At 51.9% G+C, this 16,718-nt stretch overlaps 1 protein-coding gene across 1 annotated transcript in view; it reads right to left on the bottom strand.

Annotated features, from left to right (window-relative positions):
- Positions 1-5: 5 nt before the first annotated feature.
- Hs1bp3 (HCLS1 binding protein 3) overlaps positions 6-16,718 on the bottom strand; it is a gene marked incomplete at its 3' end in the record, with an annotated part of 30,874 nt that continues 14,161 nt past the window's right edge. The window contains exons 5-7 of the mRNA XM_031356901.1: positions 6,955-7,109; positions 4,898-5,033; positions 6-66 (exon numbers count right to left, since the gene is read on the bottom strand). Of these exons, the coding sequence (XP_031212761.1) occupies positions 6-66; positions 4,898-5,033; positions 6,955-7,109 (352 nt within the window). The remainder of the gene's footprint in view (positions 67-4,897; positions 5,034-6,954; positions 7,110-16,718) is intronic.

The raw sequence follows: 16,718 nt of genomic DNA, 5'->3' as shown, positions 1-16,718 counted from the left end.
TTAGTCTGGGGCTTGGGTTTTGGTTCAGATCCCAGGTTCAGAATCTGGTCCAGGTCCTCTTCAACTCTAGAGAAGCAAGGAGAACAGTCTTAGCATAACTATATCCACAGAAGAGCGAGAGCCCGGAGCCTCACCATTCTACACATGGGTGCTGAATGGCTACCGGCTTGCCTCATTCTATCAGCACTGAGGAGAAACCCAAGGGCAGGTCTTTCTGACCCTCCACCTCCACAGCAGGCAGAGTAGAGCCAGTCCCTTGGTGGTGGGTGACAGCACTTCAAACCTGCGGGTGTCTTCAGGGGACTAGCTCCTTAGAAATAACCGCCTGATGCCTGGTACCAGACTCCCAGCCTTTGCCAGAGCCCCTCAGAATCATTATCTTCTCCTTATCTCAGGGAAGGACATATATGTCTCTTATTTTGCAGACAGGAGGCTACAGTCCAAGAGCCTGGGTGGCTCAAGGAGAGGGCACTAGATCATAGTCGTGCTTAAGTCATACAACAAAGATGTCTGACCTAAGAGAGACACAACATGAAGCTAGATCAACTCCATCCAGAGACACGGTAAATACTGGATTCGGAGCTGCCGTGGGATGGAGTCTGCTGGCTTCCATAGATCTTTGAGTCACTCGGGTTCTAGATAGAGCCCCGTAAAGGCTGCAGTGGACTCAGCCCGTGCTCACCAAGATCGAGTCAGGTGAGTCTGGAGCAGTGACTCCATAGTTAAGAGCATCGCCTGTTCCAGGGGGCACAGGCTCTGTCCTCAGCACTCACACAGAGGTTCACAACTGCCTGTAACTCCAGTGCAAGGGAATCCAATCCCTCTTCTGGCCTCTGAGAGCACTGAACACACAATGCACAGATATACATGCAGGTAAAACATCCCTACACATAAAGTAATAAAATTAAAAAAAAATGTCCAGGTGATAGCAAGCCCTGGATTGCCTATAGGCCGATCGGAAGAGGCTTAAGTAGTGATTGGTGAGGAGGAGAGCATGTCTGGGTACTAAAGAGCCTGACCAATGGCCCACTGCTCACCTGTTCTTAGTCTCGGGGAGCTTGTATTGGAAGTCTCCAACAGGGGAGCTATCTCAGAACCAGATGTGCAAAACAGCCTCCATTAACAAATTCAGCCCATCGGCCTACTAGGCTCTGTGGCGAATCCTACAGGCCAGGTACTTCTGCCTTCTTCAGTTTATTTGATACTTTCAAATCATTGTCTGGGGGCGGATATGGACCTTATTTTACAGAGGTGCAAACTGAGCTATGGCAAGATGAAGGGCCCTGTCTTGGGCTCCATAGCTAGGATGAGGATAAAGGTGGCTGGTTCTCCTCACCTTCCTAGGTACTGCTACATGGAGGCCCCTTCTCCAGCTTCAGTATGGGGCCATCCCTTGTGATGTTGGTTATCTCTACAGACATCCTTCAGCCATACCAGGTAGGCACAGCACAGCCATAGAAAGCAGACAACCGGGGGCCACTTAGCTCCCCCATCTCCAGGAAGGAGATGGGGAGGCGAGCCCTTAAGTGATGTCCAGCAGCTGTGTGCAGGATTGGCCTCCAATTCGTATCTGTCAGCTCCTGAGTGGGTGGCCTCAGGCCACACCCTACCTCTCTGTCTCTGCCCATCTGTAAAGAAGGGGTGTTCTTGGTTCTGTAACCTCACAGAGATCCCTGTAAGGACCAAAGAAAACAACCCACAAGAGGTACTTCTCAAGTTTAAGGGAATAATGCACATACCGACTTGGACAGACAATCACAGAATGTTAAACAGAGCAGGCATTGGCTATAATAGAGCCAATGCCTTGCTCTTCCCACAGGGCACCCCTAACCCAGCTGGACAGAGCGGATCTGAGAGTGATAGGACCCATGAAGCAGTCACTTGATGGCCAGGGAAGAGTGTGGCCAGAGAAGATTGGAACAGGTTCTTAAGGAAAAGGAGAAGAAAGACGGTCTTGCCGTGGAATGGCAGGATCCTGGAGAGGGAAATGACAGAGAGCAAAGGGCGGTGGGAATGAAAAGCAAAAAGCATTCAGGCTTGTGACGGAGGCTCTCTGCCCTGGACAGCCGGTCCTTACAGCACTACCCCAGCAGGACTGCGGTGGGGGAGGGGAGGACAAGCATGGACAGAGGCGCTTTTGGTCTGAACAATGCTCTCTGGTCCTACAAAGCCTGAAAGAGGCCTGAGTGAGCACAGAGCTTCCCAGAGAACTGCCTGCCAGGAACCAGCTGCTTGGGAACTGTGGATCGTCGTCCTGCCTGATTTCTGGGGTGACTGGGGCTTTCAGAGACTGCTTGGGTGGTAAAGAAATGAGCAAAAAGTCTAGACACATGGGCCTGGGGTGATGGCTCAGCAGTTTAGAACCTTTGCTGTTCTTCCTGAGGACCTGGGTTCAATTCCCAGGACCCACATGGTGCCTTACAATCACCTGTAAAAAAAATGAAAAAAAAAAAAAAGTCTAGACATGGAGGGGATGGGCGGGCTAGTTTCTAGAAAGACAGGCCCCTGTCAGGAGACACTGGGGGTGTCATCCATGGGATGACTTCCTGCCAGTCTCAGCTCCGATGTGTATCAGCTTTCTCCAGACAGCCATTGATTCTTGACTCACTGGGTCAGTGGCTTGCTACCTTTCCATCCCCTACAGGGCATCCAGAGTGCCCACGAAAAGCTCAAAAGGGTCCGAACTGTCTTCAGAGTTCTTTAGAAAAGTTAAACAGCAGCCAAAGGCCCGAGACTGATTTCAAGCATAGCCACGACTCCTTGGAACAAGTCATGGTTGGATCTGAAGAGGTTGGGAGGGCTGTCCTGGTTGGCCAGCCACAGCACGGCCAGCATCGCCACTCTTACTTAGCATACAGATGATCACACGAGCTCCTCAGAACGGGTCTAACTAACACCAGGTCCAGTTCTCTCTTCCACATCCAGGTGGTATGAGGCCAACCACTGAGGGCTGAGGTGGTCATCCTGAAGAGTTCTGTGCCCTGAAGTCATAACATTCTCCTCCATCCTAAGACCCCATTGAGGACAGACCTCAGCTACAGATCCACATAAGGCCTGAGATAAAGGCTTCTTAAAGTCCGCTTGGTTTATTCAACAACTCAGGCATTGCCTCCTCAGAACTGATGCCCAGGCAGGTGGATAACAGCAATGGTGGAGCGAAAGCCTGCTACCAAGAAGCAAGCAATTCACTGCCTAAACAGGAACAAGGTAGGCACAAAGAAAAAGAAATTCTGGCTCCTGCTCCCAAGAAGCCAGTTCTTCAGCCAGATGTCTGTTAATGGAGACAGGGATGCGAAATCTATGTTCTTTGAGCTGTGATTCCCAGGGGCCGTGCAAGATAGGGAGGTACAATGAAAGGATGGTTCCCAGGGACCAATAAGGCCGTGAAATGCTGCATGGCTGTGTTTGCGAGTGCATGACAAGCCTGCTAAAAGCTGGTGTCAGCTGGCCACGGAATCCTGTGAAATTGCCTCGACACACCCCACAGAACAGTGTTCTGTGAAAGGTGGGATTGAAAGGAAAGGGTTTATAATATGTCATGCAGGAGAGGCCCCATGATGTCCAACCCACGGGCATAAATACCCTGCAGTCGGACTTCCTGGTGCCTCAGTTTCTTCCCTCATGGAATAACAATGATCCTGGCTCCTCCCAGCCAGCAGGATGTCAGGAGCGAGAACACAAGAGGAGAGAGTGAACAGATGCCAGGGGGCCTCTGGGAGTTGTAAATACATCGAGGTGACTCAGGCTTGGCGGGCACTTAGAGGGCTGTGTAATAGCCCCGGGCTGCTAACGAGGGGTGCGGATGACAGCCTCTAAGGACCACAGGCCTTGGTGCCATTTAAACTATTCCTGGAAAGAGGCAACTCTGCTTCATGCACCAAACACGTGCTGCATCCTGGGGGCATCGACAGGGAGGAAGAAACACCATAATGGAAACATCCAGAAATCAGGTTCTGGCACAAGGAGAAGTCAGGGAGAATGGAAGCCTGAGACAGTAAGGCAGGTCTCTCAGCCTCTTCTCCAAGGGCTCAGGGCTCCTGCTGGAACAGAGAGGCGGCAACAGAGGGAGCCAGGAGTAGTGGTGGCCTTGGGCAAGTGATCTATGCTGTACTATTTTCTGTAATTGCAGAGAACAGCACCCATCTTAGGGGTCAGATAGATAAGATTATCTGTGGTGAGACAAACTTCTTACAACACCAGACACACAGTAAGCTCTAAGGAGATTGTGTTGCTGCTTTTGTTTGTTTTTGTTTTTGTTTTGTTGTTTTTTAACCACATCTGACATCAACCTTCATGTAACAGATTAACCATGGCTTTCCTCTCCCTCCGATAGCACCCTCCTGGCGGACTGCACCACTGTTCTGAAGTACATTTGTGCTTTGTTCTCTCTGAGTACGCTGTAGTATATCAAGGGTCAGTTTTATTGGTTCCCAAACCCACTTATGCGAATTATAATTGCTCGAGAATTGTGTAATTTATTCCTTTAAAGAAGCTATTAAAATAGAGGTGTGAGGCCTGGCAGTGGTGGCGCACGCCTTTAATCCCAGCACTTGGTAGGCAGAGGCAGGTGGACTTCTGAGTTCGAGGCCAGCCTGGTCTACAGAGTGAGTTCCAGGACAGCCAGGGCTACTCAGAGAAGCCCTGTCTCGAAAAACCAACCAACCACACAAACAAACAAATAGAAGTGTGAGAAGAAAATGAATGTAGTTTGTGGAACCAGTGGGGCTGCCCTGCTTGCCCACAGCCTTCCCCCTGCAAATCCTCACCCCCTTTTAGCCACTCACAACTGCTGGACTTGGCCAGGCCTGGATCCCTCCTCTCTTGTGGGCTGAAGCTGGTAAGACACTCTTGCACTTGGGTTACAAGCTAATGAAGTCTTCCTGGAGAACAGCAGTACCTGAACAGATCGTTGGTGGCATCCCCGTGTTCTGGGCGGGATGTGGGCTCTCTGCTCTCACGGGCAGCCGGCAGCAGTAAAGGGTCACCCAGGGAGACAGCTCCGCCGAGGTCAGGGTCATCGAACAGCTTCAGAGCTGTGGGGAGAGAAGACTTAGAGGATGATAAAGGAAGTGCTTGTCTACCCTCGGATGCTAGAGAGCAGGCCTGCTAAGCTTCCTATAGCATCCCTGTGAGGGAGAAAGGAAAGCAGAGTGGTGGGAGCCAGCAGGGCAGAAGGAAGGCAAGAACGCAGCCGCTCTGTACAGGTCTGAGCTGCCCGTCCGCCTTGGCCTGGCTCTGTAACAGTCCTTGAGGGCTTCTCACTGCTGGTGGAGTGGCTTCTCAGGATATTGCACCAGAATCCCCGTGTGGGGCAGTGATCAGTTCTGACAGCCGGAGTCCAGTAGAGCAGAGCCACCTTGGAACCCGGAGACCGAGTGAAGTAATTTGCTCACAAGAGATGGTAGGCGTTTGGTGAATTGCTCCCGACATCAATGGCTCAGATTTGAGCCCAGACCCCTCACAGCTGCCCCTTCAGGAGATGTGTGCTCTACCAGGCAGACACTGCCTCAAACTCCCAGCATTCTAGCTGGACCTTACACACAGTCATCTGACCACAAGCCAGGCATGCCACGCCCCATACAATAAAAGGGGGGTTTGCCCCTCCTCACTCTCTTACTCTCCTACTCTTCTCTGTAACTCTTACTTCCTCTTGCCCTCTTGCTCGCTCTCTCTCCTCTCTTTCTCTTTGTTCTCTTCTCTGCCTTTCTCTCTCCTTCTTTTCTCTCTCTTCTTCCTCTCCTTTCTTTCTCTCTACTCAACCAGCATTTCTCCTTCCTACATAAAATAACTCATTCATACATTGCCTCCTTTTTAATTAAGGCGCCGTGCAGCAAACAGGCCAGCCCCAGGAGAGAGAGAGAGAGGCCCGAGCCTCAGCAGCAGGCCCCCTGCCATCCAGAGAGAGAGAGAGAGCCACAGGCAGGCTGGGGCTGCTGCCCAGGCCCCCCTGCTTTTGGAACAACATCCCCAGAGTTCTGGCAGGACAGGGTCCCCGAGCTTGCCCACAGGTACTAAATGAGCAGGTATTGAGGGGCGTCCACCAGCCACAGATCTTGTTAAGGTTGTGAACGATGAGCAGAGGCAACAGACACAAATAGCCCACAGGACCCATCTTCAGAAATCCCAGGCCTTCCCAACCTCTCCCATGTGAGCTTCCCTTTGGGGAATGTGTCAATCATATCTTCACTTGAAGCATCTTTTCCCAGTGACCTGGTTAAGCCCCCTGGCCTTTTGGGATCCACCGCTACACTCTCTCCCAGGATGCCTGCTGTCTTTTGGGAACTCGTGTCTCTCTGCTCAGCCCTGAAAGAGACTTGGGCTGTGCTGAACTTTTGGGTGATAGTATCTACCTCTATCCTCCACGGGCGCTGAGATCCTAAGGCTGGGGAATTGAGCTGGATCTTCCCTTGGTGGATGCACACTAAGCACTGCATGAGTTAATAAGTAACCGTTAATTCTTTCCCTGGGGAGGAGGACCTGGGCAGGCATGAGGAAAGGTTAGGGACACACGAAAAAGTCCCAACGCCTCTAAGCTCCCTCTGAACCCTGCACCACGCCTTGCCGTAGAATCCATGTGGGTGGCATATACTCATTAAAATTAAAAATTGTACAGAGTCACATGCATGCCCAGGGTAGGTCAGTATCCACTTTCCAATTAAACAGATCCAGGGAGCCCCAGTGCCCCTGTGGCTGAAGATGTAATTAAGGAATTAGGTCTCTAAGCAAACTAAGAAACCAGTCATTCTCTCCTCTATAGGGCATTCAGAGTAGGTGCGTAATCCCAAATGTTGCAGCCTGTGGGGACACCAGGTGTGAGGAACACCAGCAGGAAATCTCTACACACCTAGTCTACATTCTGTCTAAACAGGACAAGGATGGGACCCACCTGCTCAGGGACACAGACATTCACCAGTTCATTCATAAGCCAATACCAGGAACAACACTAGTACTTACAGTCCTGTGTGGTCTCCAGAGGTTTCCGGGGAGGCACTTTCTTGTCTGAGCTGAAGAGCCCTGCGTCGGGGTCTACCTCCTCATCAAAGATGGTGAGCCGAGGTAAAGGCTTGGGCCTCGTGGCCACTTCTGGGTGTTTCTTGGGCTTCTTGGAGCTGGAGATAAAACACAAGGCAAGGATTTTCAGGAGTGCACAAGTGGCTTACTGGTCATTTCCAGGTCCCTAGCTCAGCTGGGCCTTCTGGATTCCAAGAAAGGTAGAAGCAGCTCAATGGAGGACCACAGGAAGGTCAGGGCTAGCCCAACCAGAGCCATCTTGGCTGGTAAAGCAATCTCAGTAGTCGTCAAATCTCCAGCTCACAGGTCCTCCCGACCCAAGGGGGGGGGGTCAAACGGACAAGAGCAGGGAGAAGGGAGGAGACGGGGCTGAGCATGTGCTAGGAATGAGCTTTGTTATCATCTGACATAGAGTGAAGAGATGCCCCGCTGCTGAAGGAGCCAGGTACTGTGCTCAGGTGTGATGGGGACTGGGATAGGCAGGAGAAGCAAGGGGCTCTCTGGACTACAGACTGATGACCTGACAGCTCCTAACCCACTGGTGTCATGCCACGCCAGGTCCGTGAGCCTGACAACATGTTTTTCCTCTGAAGGTGGCTGTGGTGGTTTCAATATGCTTGGCCCAGGCAGCAGCACTATTAGCAGGCGTGATCTTGTTGGAGTAGGCGTGACCTCGTTGGAGGAAGTGCGTCACTATCGGGGTGGGCTTTGAGGCCCTCCTCCTAGCTGTCCGGAATACTGCAGTTTTTTCCTGTTTGCCTTTGGAACAAGATGTAGGACTCTCAGCTCCTCCAGCGCCATGCCTACCTGGATGCTGCCATGCTTCCGGCCTTGATACTAGACTGAACCTGAGAATCTGGAAGCCAGCCCCAGTTAAATGTTGTTTCTTATGAGAGTTGCCCTGGTCATGGTGTCTCTTCACAGCAATGGAAACCCTAAGACAGTGGGGCTACCTAACAGAGACCTTCCTCGTGGCCAGAAGGCTGCACTCCACAGCCACTTAGACATGAGGTTGATGTGATCTGGGGCTCAAAGTTCACGGGGTAGGGTCCAGGAGAGCAGGAAGAAGCCTATGTTAGTAACTTTTGTTTTGCCTGGTACAAAACACCGAACAACAATAACCAAACAACTTGAAGAAGGCAGGGATTGTATGGGTCCACGGTTTGAGGGTACAGTCTACCATGGTGGGGGGCAGGGGAGGTGTTTCCAGGATGACAGGTGCAGCTGGTCACACTGCAGCCATCATCAGGAAACCAGGAGAGAGAAATGCTGGGTTTGTTTTACCACTGTTATGAAGTCCAGGACACCAGACCATACCACGGTGCTGCCCATATTTAGGGTGGGTTTTCCAACCTCAATTAGTCCAATCCAAAAACCCTTCATGGATACGCCCAGAGGCTGGTGTCCTAGTTAATCCTCAATCCTGTCAGACTGGCAATATTAACCATCACACAGCCTAAGCCCTTGTTTCGCCGGAGATCTGTCTTCTCTCAATAGTATACCCGCCGCCCTTCTAAGCAACGCCGCGGGGTTCCCCGGGGTAGGGTAGCCCACGCAGCTGGGCCTGGCTCTGCCACACCTGTTCACTGACTGATGAGCTCCTGCCCTGGGATGCTTGTGGTGGGAAACTGGGGGTCACCAGGGAGGTTTCTGGGGTGTGCCACAGTTTTTTACTTCTTGATCCAGGTGGATAGGCAAGCTTCCCATTGCCAGATCACATGATCTGAGCTGCCTTTGTGACACTGTCTCCAGATCACAAACTTGGTTTTATTTTAACAAGTTGACCTCATGTCCGGGGGCTGCCACCCGAGTTAGGCATTTTAAGATTCCTATAAATGGCAAAGGTTTTTTTTTTTTTCTTTTACTGGAAACCAAGATCACTCTTTCCTGAGTGCCTGGCGGCCAGTTCCACTGGACTGAGGTCATCTCTGAGCTCATGTTGGCGACACAGTGACAAACTGCACAGAGACTGGCCATGGCCCAAAGCTGTAACACAGACTATCCAGTGGCAGATAAAAATACCAGGTCCCTGGGTGCTGCAAGGCCAGGGGCTCTGAGGCGACTATTCCCTCAGAAACCTCCCTAGTTTAGAGGCATCAAATACCTGGTGGAGATCACCCAGCAGGCGGACATTTTGGGGCTGGGAGTAGGGCAGTTAGTACGTACTTATGATCCTATTAGGATCATACTTAGGATCTTGCTCCTTACTCTCAATATCCCACGAACAGGACCGTCCTTGCTGTCCTCTGGGGAGAAAGTGGCACATTTCAACAGTGATGGCATCTGTGTCCCTACTGCAATTATGTGCACGTCAACGGGGGCCACCATGGTGAAGTGCCCACAGAGCTCTGCTCTGCCTGTGGTGCTGGGGTGGGTGAAGGATCTCTGGCCTGCTAGTGAGCGCCCTTCAGAAGGCCTCAGCTCCAGCTCCTCTCAGATCCTGCAGTGTGGTCCTCGTGGGAGGGCTCCCCTATATTTTTATCTATCAGGCAGAATCAACAGTCCTGGTAACTAACAGAGGCCATGGTCCCAGCAAGGATGGCCAGAGTCTGGACTCCCTGTTAATAGGCCTAGAGGGCCCTGGAAGCTGTGAGCATGTCTTTGTGGAATGTAACCATCAATTGGGTTTGGGAGCCACTGGACCAGCCCTCGGGGGCAGGAAGAGAACTGTAGGTTCTTTTTCGCTACCAATATGTCTGTCTCTGGATCACCTTTCTTAACGTCCTTTGCTTGGCCCTGGCCCTGGCTCCAGTGGGCACAGCCACAGTGACTGGCAGAGAACCCCATTTACACCTGTACCAGCACCCGGCCCAGCAGCTTCAGGAAGGTAGACCATAGCCATTCTGGTAGCTTTGCCTCTATGTCCTGTGCTCGCCTACTCAGAAACCACCTTCTCTGGGGACCCAACACACATGCTACACACTCAGAAGGCCCAGAGGGCGGGGGAGCAAAGTTTCCTATGGATCAAGAACAGCAGGAAGCACAGTGCATGAGAGGACGGGCGGGAAGCCAGGTGAGGGAGGTTTCAACCACTTCCCCAGTGCTGCTCAGTCTGGCCTAGACGAACACCGATGAGGCTAGACCATCTGTCCTTCTGGGCCAGCTTCCCTCTCACATCTAGACTCACATCTTTGTCCTCCTTGGTGAGATCTGTGATTTGTGCTGAACTGAAATAAAGCAGATGCTCAGCACATGCATGTTCAGTCAGGCACTGACTGTACTCAACCCCACCCACCAAGGGGTCCTGTCCTCCAGTTCCTCAGATCTCCCAAGGGAACACAAGGGACATCAGCGAACCTGAAAGCCCCCAGGGCCTTGTCTGATGGATCCTAAAACTGCAGAAAAGTCTTCAGCGAATACTAGAATACTAGAAGGAAGAAGGCAGGCAGGCAGGCAGGCATCTGTCCTGTATAGCTGGACAGTCATCAGATAGAAGGAAGACAAATTATCTGACTGGAAGGAGGGAAGGAGAAACAGGCAGGCAGGCAGGCAGGCAGGCAGGCAGGCAGACAGACAGACAGACAAGTAAGACAAGGGAATGAGAGGTCAGAGTAGAAGTTGTCAGCACTCAAGTTTACAAAGCCCTTTCTCTATTCCAACACTGCTCTTCTAACAACCCTCCCACCAGCCTTTCAGCAAACAAGCAGCCTGCCCATTCCTCCTCCTCGTCCTCGTCCTCCTCTTCCTCCTTCTCCTCTTCCTCTTCCTTCTCCTCCTCCTCTGACCAGCACTCCCCAAGCACCGCGCACATAGAGGTGCCTGCTCTAGGTGATGCGGACAGACCCGCCTGAGATGCATATGGGACTGTTCCCAGAGGCTGTGAGCTGAGCAGTCAGTCACAGACACTGGCCATTCCATCTAGGAAAAGCCAGGCAGGCACAGCTGGAGCACAGAGAGGTGGCATCAATGAAGGCGCAGGGAGGGATTCCTGGAGAAGGTAATAGAAACGAGCAGCTGACCCAGTAGGCTGAAGGGAGAGGGGGTGTCTCGGGCAGACCAGCTGTCAGTCACCCTGCACACTGAAGGAGCCTGACTGAGGTGGAACCAGGAACATGAACCCTGCTAGGTGATGCGGAAGAGGGAAGCCCTCCCTCATGAAACTTTGCTCATAGACTATGGTCTGACTTGTGGAGCAAAGCTGCACTGGAGGCAGGGAAGGTCAGGGTAAATGCCGGAGGGAACATTATGGCACCATTACAAGAACTGGAACCTAAGTGCTGGACGGATGGGGTCAATCACTTCATCTGGATTTGAGTCACCGAGGCTCTGAGCATTCTTCCTCCTACACTTCCCAACTCAAACACCTCCACTCAGCTGTCCATAGACACGGGGGCGGGGGGGTGAGACAGACCAGGGTCTGCAGCCCCTGACTTCCTGGCAAACCTGTACAGATCCTAAGAGACATCTTGCCCAACATGGGCTGTGTGAGGTAGGTAGTGGCCCCTGCATGGCCGCAGGCATGTGTAAGCATGTTCATGCTGGTGTACAGACTCCAGTTCTCCTGCTGTGTGTCTGACAGGAGCCAGATGCACAGCCGGGCCATGCTCAGAGCCAGGCATAGCAAACGCAGGGAGATGCGGCAGCTGCTGCCGACAGCTCCAAGGCTCTGCCTGGCCAAGAAGTGTCTCACTCCCTGTGGCTTAGGCACTTGTGGTGACAGTGATTGACACATGAGAGCAGCCTCCCCTCTGGCCACCCAGGGGGCTTGTGGAGCCATTCCAGACTCATCCACCTCCTGCAGTAACCAGTGATAACCACCAGCTGCCCTGGACCTGAGAGCAAGGGTCTCCAGACACGGCCAGCCTGCCTAGGTCTGGATAGAAGGCTGGGAGTCCACAACACACACAGACCACCTTCAAAGTCAGGGAGATGCTTCACCAAATATGGCAACAAATCTCTTTCCCAACGATGTAACATTCCTGCTTTTAAAAATGAAGCATTTCCCACACCTTAACCTTATATTTGGCTGTTTATTTCAATTGGAGAAAAATCTTAGGGTGCTACGAAACAAACTTTTCCTGTGTGAGCATGCCTGTGCATGTGTGCGCAAGCCAAAAGACAATCTCAGCTGTCATTCCCTGGGACTGTGCACCTTGGGTTTTTGAATCAGGGTCTCTAGCTGGACAGGAGTTCAGCAAGTAGGGTAAGATACCTGGCCAGTGTGTCTCCAGGGATCCACCTGTCTCCAGCTCTCCAGTCCCAGGACTATAAGCATATGCCAGCACTTCAGGTTTTTTATATGTGGATTCTGGGTTTTTTTTTTAAGGCGACCTCCCGCTTCCTTTCTGAATTTTATCCCTGGACAGCTTTATCTGCAGCAGTCCCCCACACAGCTTCCCTGGGGGCAGCAACTGACAGGAGAGATAACTACCCTGAGGGTCAGGCCACCTCATGGAATAGTCTGGAACTTCAGGGAGAGACTGGGTAGAAGAGGAGCAGAAGTGTAGGAGCTCTGCCCCGTGGAAGCGCAGGCATGAGCACAGCTTGGCACACCTGGGTCGCCACAGCGCCTCTGAGTCCTTTTCCTTAATTTGGTAAGTGGGACTCAGGAGGAGGAACCACGAAAGCACGCTGCAGCCTGTACACAGATGGCAGTGGGTAAAGCCAGGGGCTTGAGGCTGGCTCATGATGTCCAGAAAACAGGCCCAGTGTGTGGAACCACCTTGGATAGGCCTTACTGCTGTGGATCCCAACAACCACAGCCTAAGCTCTCTAAGCTTTCTAGAGCCAAGGCCTACACCGGAGACCAGTACCTCAGGAGTGACTCCCTCTTCTTAGATTCTGGGTCCCACCCTTTCATCTTCTCTGTCTCCTACCTACCACATACCACCAGGAAAGCAAGAGGTCTCGCCTACAGTGGGGCAGCCCTTTGCCCTGATTTGCTCAGGCTGCAGTTATTCCAAGAGATACAATATGCACAAGGGGACAAGGACCAGGTTACATGGACACTGACCAGAGCCTGCGGCAAACTACACCCTCTGCAGCTGTTAGTCCCCAACGGCCAAGCATGATCAATACCTGCCAGGTTGCTCAACTGTCACCTCCATTTCCAATCTTAGTGGGATCGATCAGAGAAATCAGGCCAGCACACCTCCTTAATAATTCCCTAAGACCCAGAAGTCCTGCGTCTAGGGGCCCATGCTGTCATACTCCCCAGTGACATTGCAACCTTGCCTGCCCCTTTGTCTGCTCTGAGGCTTCTCTCACTCCTGCCTGTGTGCTTTTGATTCTCTGGTAAATGCAGGTGCCGGTGATCGATAGGTTCCACCCGGCTCCTGCAGAACGAGTAAACAGCCTTTGTACGCTCTTCTCTTGGTGTAGTCTTTTCTTCGGTCCCCATCAATATCCCACAGTATTCTAGTTGCCGGCACGGCTGAGGGAGTTGGCTGCCACTGTTGAAGAGCTGTCCATCATCACCCACGGCTTCCAAGCAGAGAGCAAGCGGATAAAAACGGAAAGTCAGGGGGGCGGTGGTGGCACATGCTATTGGTCCCAGCACTCTGGAGGCAGAGGCAGGAAGATCTCTGAGTTTGAGGCCAGCCTGGTCTATCGAGTGAGTTCTAGGACAGCCAGAGTTACACAGTGGAACCCTGTCTTGAGAAACAAGCCAACAAACAAAAAACCGGAGAAGTCCAGACTTGACACATAGGTAGTGGTCTCAGCTGGGCATGAAGAGTCTGGACCACCCATCTGGTCATTCTGGTCACTGACGCATCTACTCTCTGGATGTGCCTGCTGTCTTACTAATGTTCCTGAACGGTTACCCAGGACACTGAGTCCGACCTCCTACTGAACATAGACTGTCACGCTTGATGTTGGGGCAGCTTCAAGCAGGAGGGTGGTAGACATGACCTCCCATGACTCTATCCCGGAGGAATCAGGTAAGAATGAGTTCTAGCAAGGCCTCAGCCTAGCAAACTGCTTCCTCTAGGGGCAGAGCTGTGGGAGGCAAGCCAGCCACCTCCACAGTACAGGTGGTGCACTTGGCAGGTGGTGCCACCCCTGCAGGTCCAGGAGCAATTATCTAGCGCTAACTCATTAGCTATTATCTGGCGCTAGGATTTGCTTAACAATAGGAGCTATTGCCTTCTGTAGTTCATCTTAAGTGAAAGACACAAGAAGGCCACTGGAGGAGCCCAAACTAGTTACAACATTTTACAAAGAATTCTCCTTTCTCCCTTTTGGACTCTTGGGCCTAGACCTTTGGGGGTTTTGGGGGGGGGGTGTAAAAGCTCCTGAAAGGCTAGACAGCCCCCACCCCTCCACCCCAGTGGAGGTCCCTTTGCTTCTGAAACCCTAACTGTTTCACAACTGAAGAGGCTACAGCTTGGAGTTCAGCAAACTGCCCATGGCCCGCTTCAAAGCTGGGATTGGAGTGCGGAACCCTCTGAATCCCTATGGTGTGATCATACATCCTGGAGTTCCAGCCTCCTCAATGGCTTTCAAGAGGCCCCAGTCTCTTTTAAAGTCATCTAGGGCCACTTCAGAGGACAAAGATCTAGTTTCCATGCCTGTCCGAACGAAGAGAATTCTACTTGGGTCTGGTTTTTACATTAGGGGGTCTGTGTGAGGCTTTCCTCTTGAACCTCTTGAAACCTTTGCTACTCAAATAAAAAAGGCAGAAACCACTGTGCTAACTATGGTCCCTGGAGTCCCTTCACTGAGGCTGGGCCAGGAGCAATAAGTGACGGGAAACACATCTGCAGAGCTACGCTGTGCTCCTCAGTAAGTGTGGCTGAATGTTTTGACTAGGTCTCCCTCGCTACTTTGGGGCCAGCCATGACATGGGGCCATGGGGGTACTCCTAAAGATCTCCACTATGGTATCTGGTCCTCAGAGAACCTCTTCAGTAAAGACAGACAGCAGAGAGAGTCAAGGGGAGCAGGGGTGGGGAGAGCAGGAGGAGAGGGGAATCCCTGTGCACCCCTCCCCTCTGCACTGGGTGGGGGCATCTCTCAGACTTCTGCATTCTTTAGCTCCTGGACTGCTGCAGTAGCAGTGTGAACGTGACTCGCACACACAGGATCATTCAGAGTCTGTGGTTCCACGCAGGGTCTAGGGGGCCTGGGAATCTGTATACGGTCCCAGGCTGAGACATAGCCCCTAAATGCTCTCTGCTGAAAAGGATTATTCAGCAAGGTCTTCTCTCCTGGCTCAAAATCCCCAGGACAGGAGTGATGACACTGTTATTTACTTAGTAAGAGGCACCCAAGGAAGGCACTCCAGCATTGCTTGGCGGTAGGAGGGGGCAAGGCTGAAACCACCCCATCTCCAGAGCCCCTGTCTTGGATTCTAGATGCTAGGTATGCAAATCCAGGAGGACTAGCAGGGGGGTCTATGGGCATTCAAAAACTGGAGGATTATCCCAGAGCAGAAAATTCATCCAAATACAAAAAGCCATTTTTATGTTCAACACAAGCAGTTGCTTCGCGGAAAAAAAAATGAAACAAAATCTCTATAAAAAATGATGATAAACCAAGGAAAAGGTCTTTTCTACTCGGGTTGAGGGTTCTCCCCTTCCTTTGAGAGTCTGAGAAGCCAGTCTCACAGACAGGCAGGGACAAGAACCAGCTGCGTCCTCTGTCACCTGCAAGCAGGCGGAGTGGAAGAAAAGAGGGACTTTCAACAGGGCAAATGCGTAGCCCCAGAGAGCCTTTATCAGACTGCCCCCTGCAGAACCTTCAGGGACCTTGTTCTGAGGCCATTATTTAGATGAAAAGTTCTACAGAATGACAACTCCAGACCCGTGAAGTTCCTCACACTACAGCCTGTGACAGCAAAAGCCCAGGAAAAGGTACTTACAATGTCCACAAGCTAGGGTCTGACAGTGCAGTTTACAGTACCTGGGCCCCAGGGACTGGCTCAGAGTCTGGGGAGAGACCAGTTCCAAACTGTGAAAGTGCAGAAAGGAAACAATCCCTTTGTTATGGGGGAAGTAGGAGAGGCGAAGGCTGCGAAGTATCCCTGCTCCTGGGAAGGGACTCTCACCAATCATTCCCTGTGACCAGGGTGTTTTTTGAGTCACGCCGATAAATGTTTCTAGCTCAAGGCACGATTTTCTCCGAGGCACATAGACACTAAATGGAGTTAAATGCGGAAAGTATGTATGACAGAGAAAGGCGCCCGAGACACAACACTAATTGGAACAGAGGAGTGTGAAACAGTAAGTACGCTATGTCTAGAGTCCAGATGGCCCTGGGACAGGGTCAGAAAAAAAATCCCAGAAAGTAAGAAACGATGCTGTTTCAATGGACTAGAGTGGGGGCTTTTCTTTGCCCCCTAACGGTATAACAACAGCTGATTTTTCCCTAGTCAGAGGCAGGTTGAAGAGACAAAGGAAAACCGGGTTAGGCAGACTCCCGCTTTGTGCCAACTGCTCCCACCCTTGCAGACACTCCTGAAATGGAGCGCGAGCGCCCCCTTGTGGCCACAGCAGGGAATGTTTTGTGTGTGTGTGTGTGGGGGGGGAATAAGAAGGAGGAGGAGAGGGAGTCAGAGAGACAGAGAGGGAGGTAGGGAGAGAGAGAGATAAGTGTTGGGGGTTAGGGGTAGAGTGTGGGGTAGGGGAGCACTGTATGTACAGAGGAGCTGAGGAAATACAGAATACAAAACTCTTGTGGATGAGGAGAATGCCCCAAAGGGTGAGGCGAGCAGCAGCCCTTGTGTCCTTGAGTGGGGAACCTGGCCTCAAGTCTGCTCTATCACAT

This window comes from Mastomys coucha, unplaced genomic scaffold, assembly GCF_008632895.1.
Source record: "Mastomys coucha isolate ucsf_1 unplaced genomic scaffold, UCSF_Mcou_1 pScaffold6, whole genome shotgun sequence".
Classification (NCBI taxonomy): domain Eukaryota; kingdom Metazoa; phylum Chordata; class Mammalia; order Rodentia; family Muridae; genus Mastomys; species Mastomys coucha.
Note: the sequence above shows the minus strand (reverse complement) of the source record. Positions and strands in the feature narration are given on the sequence as shown.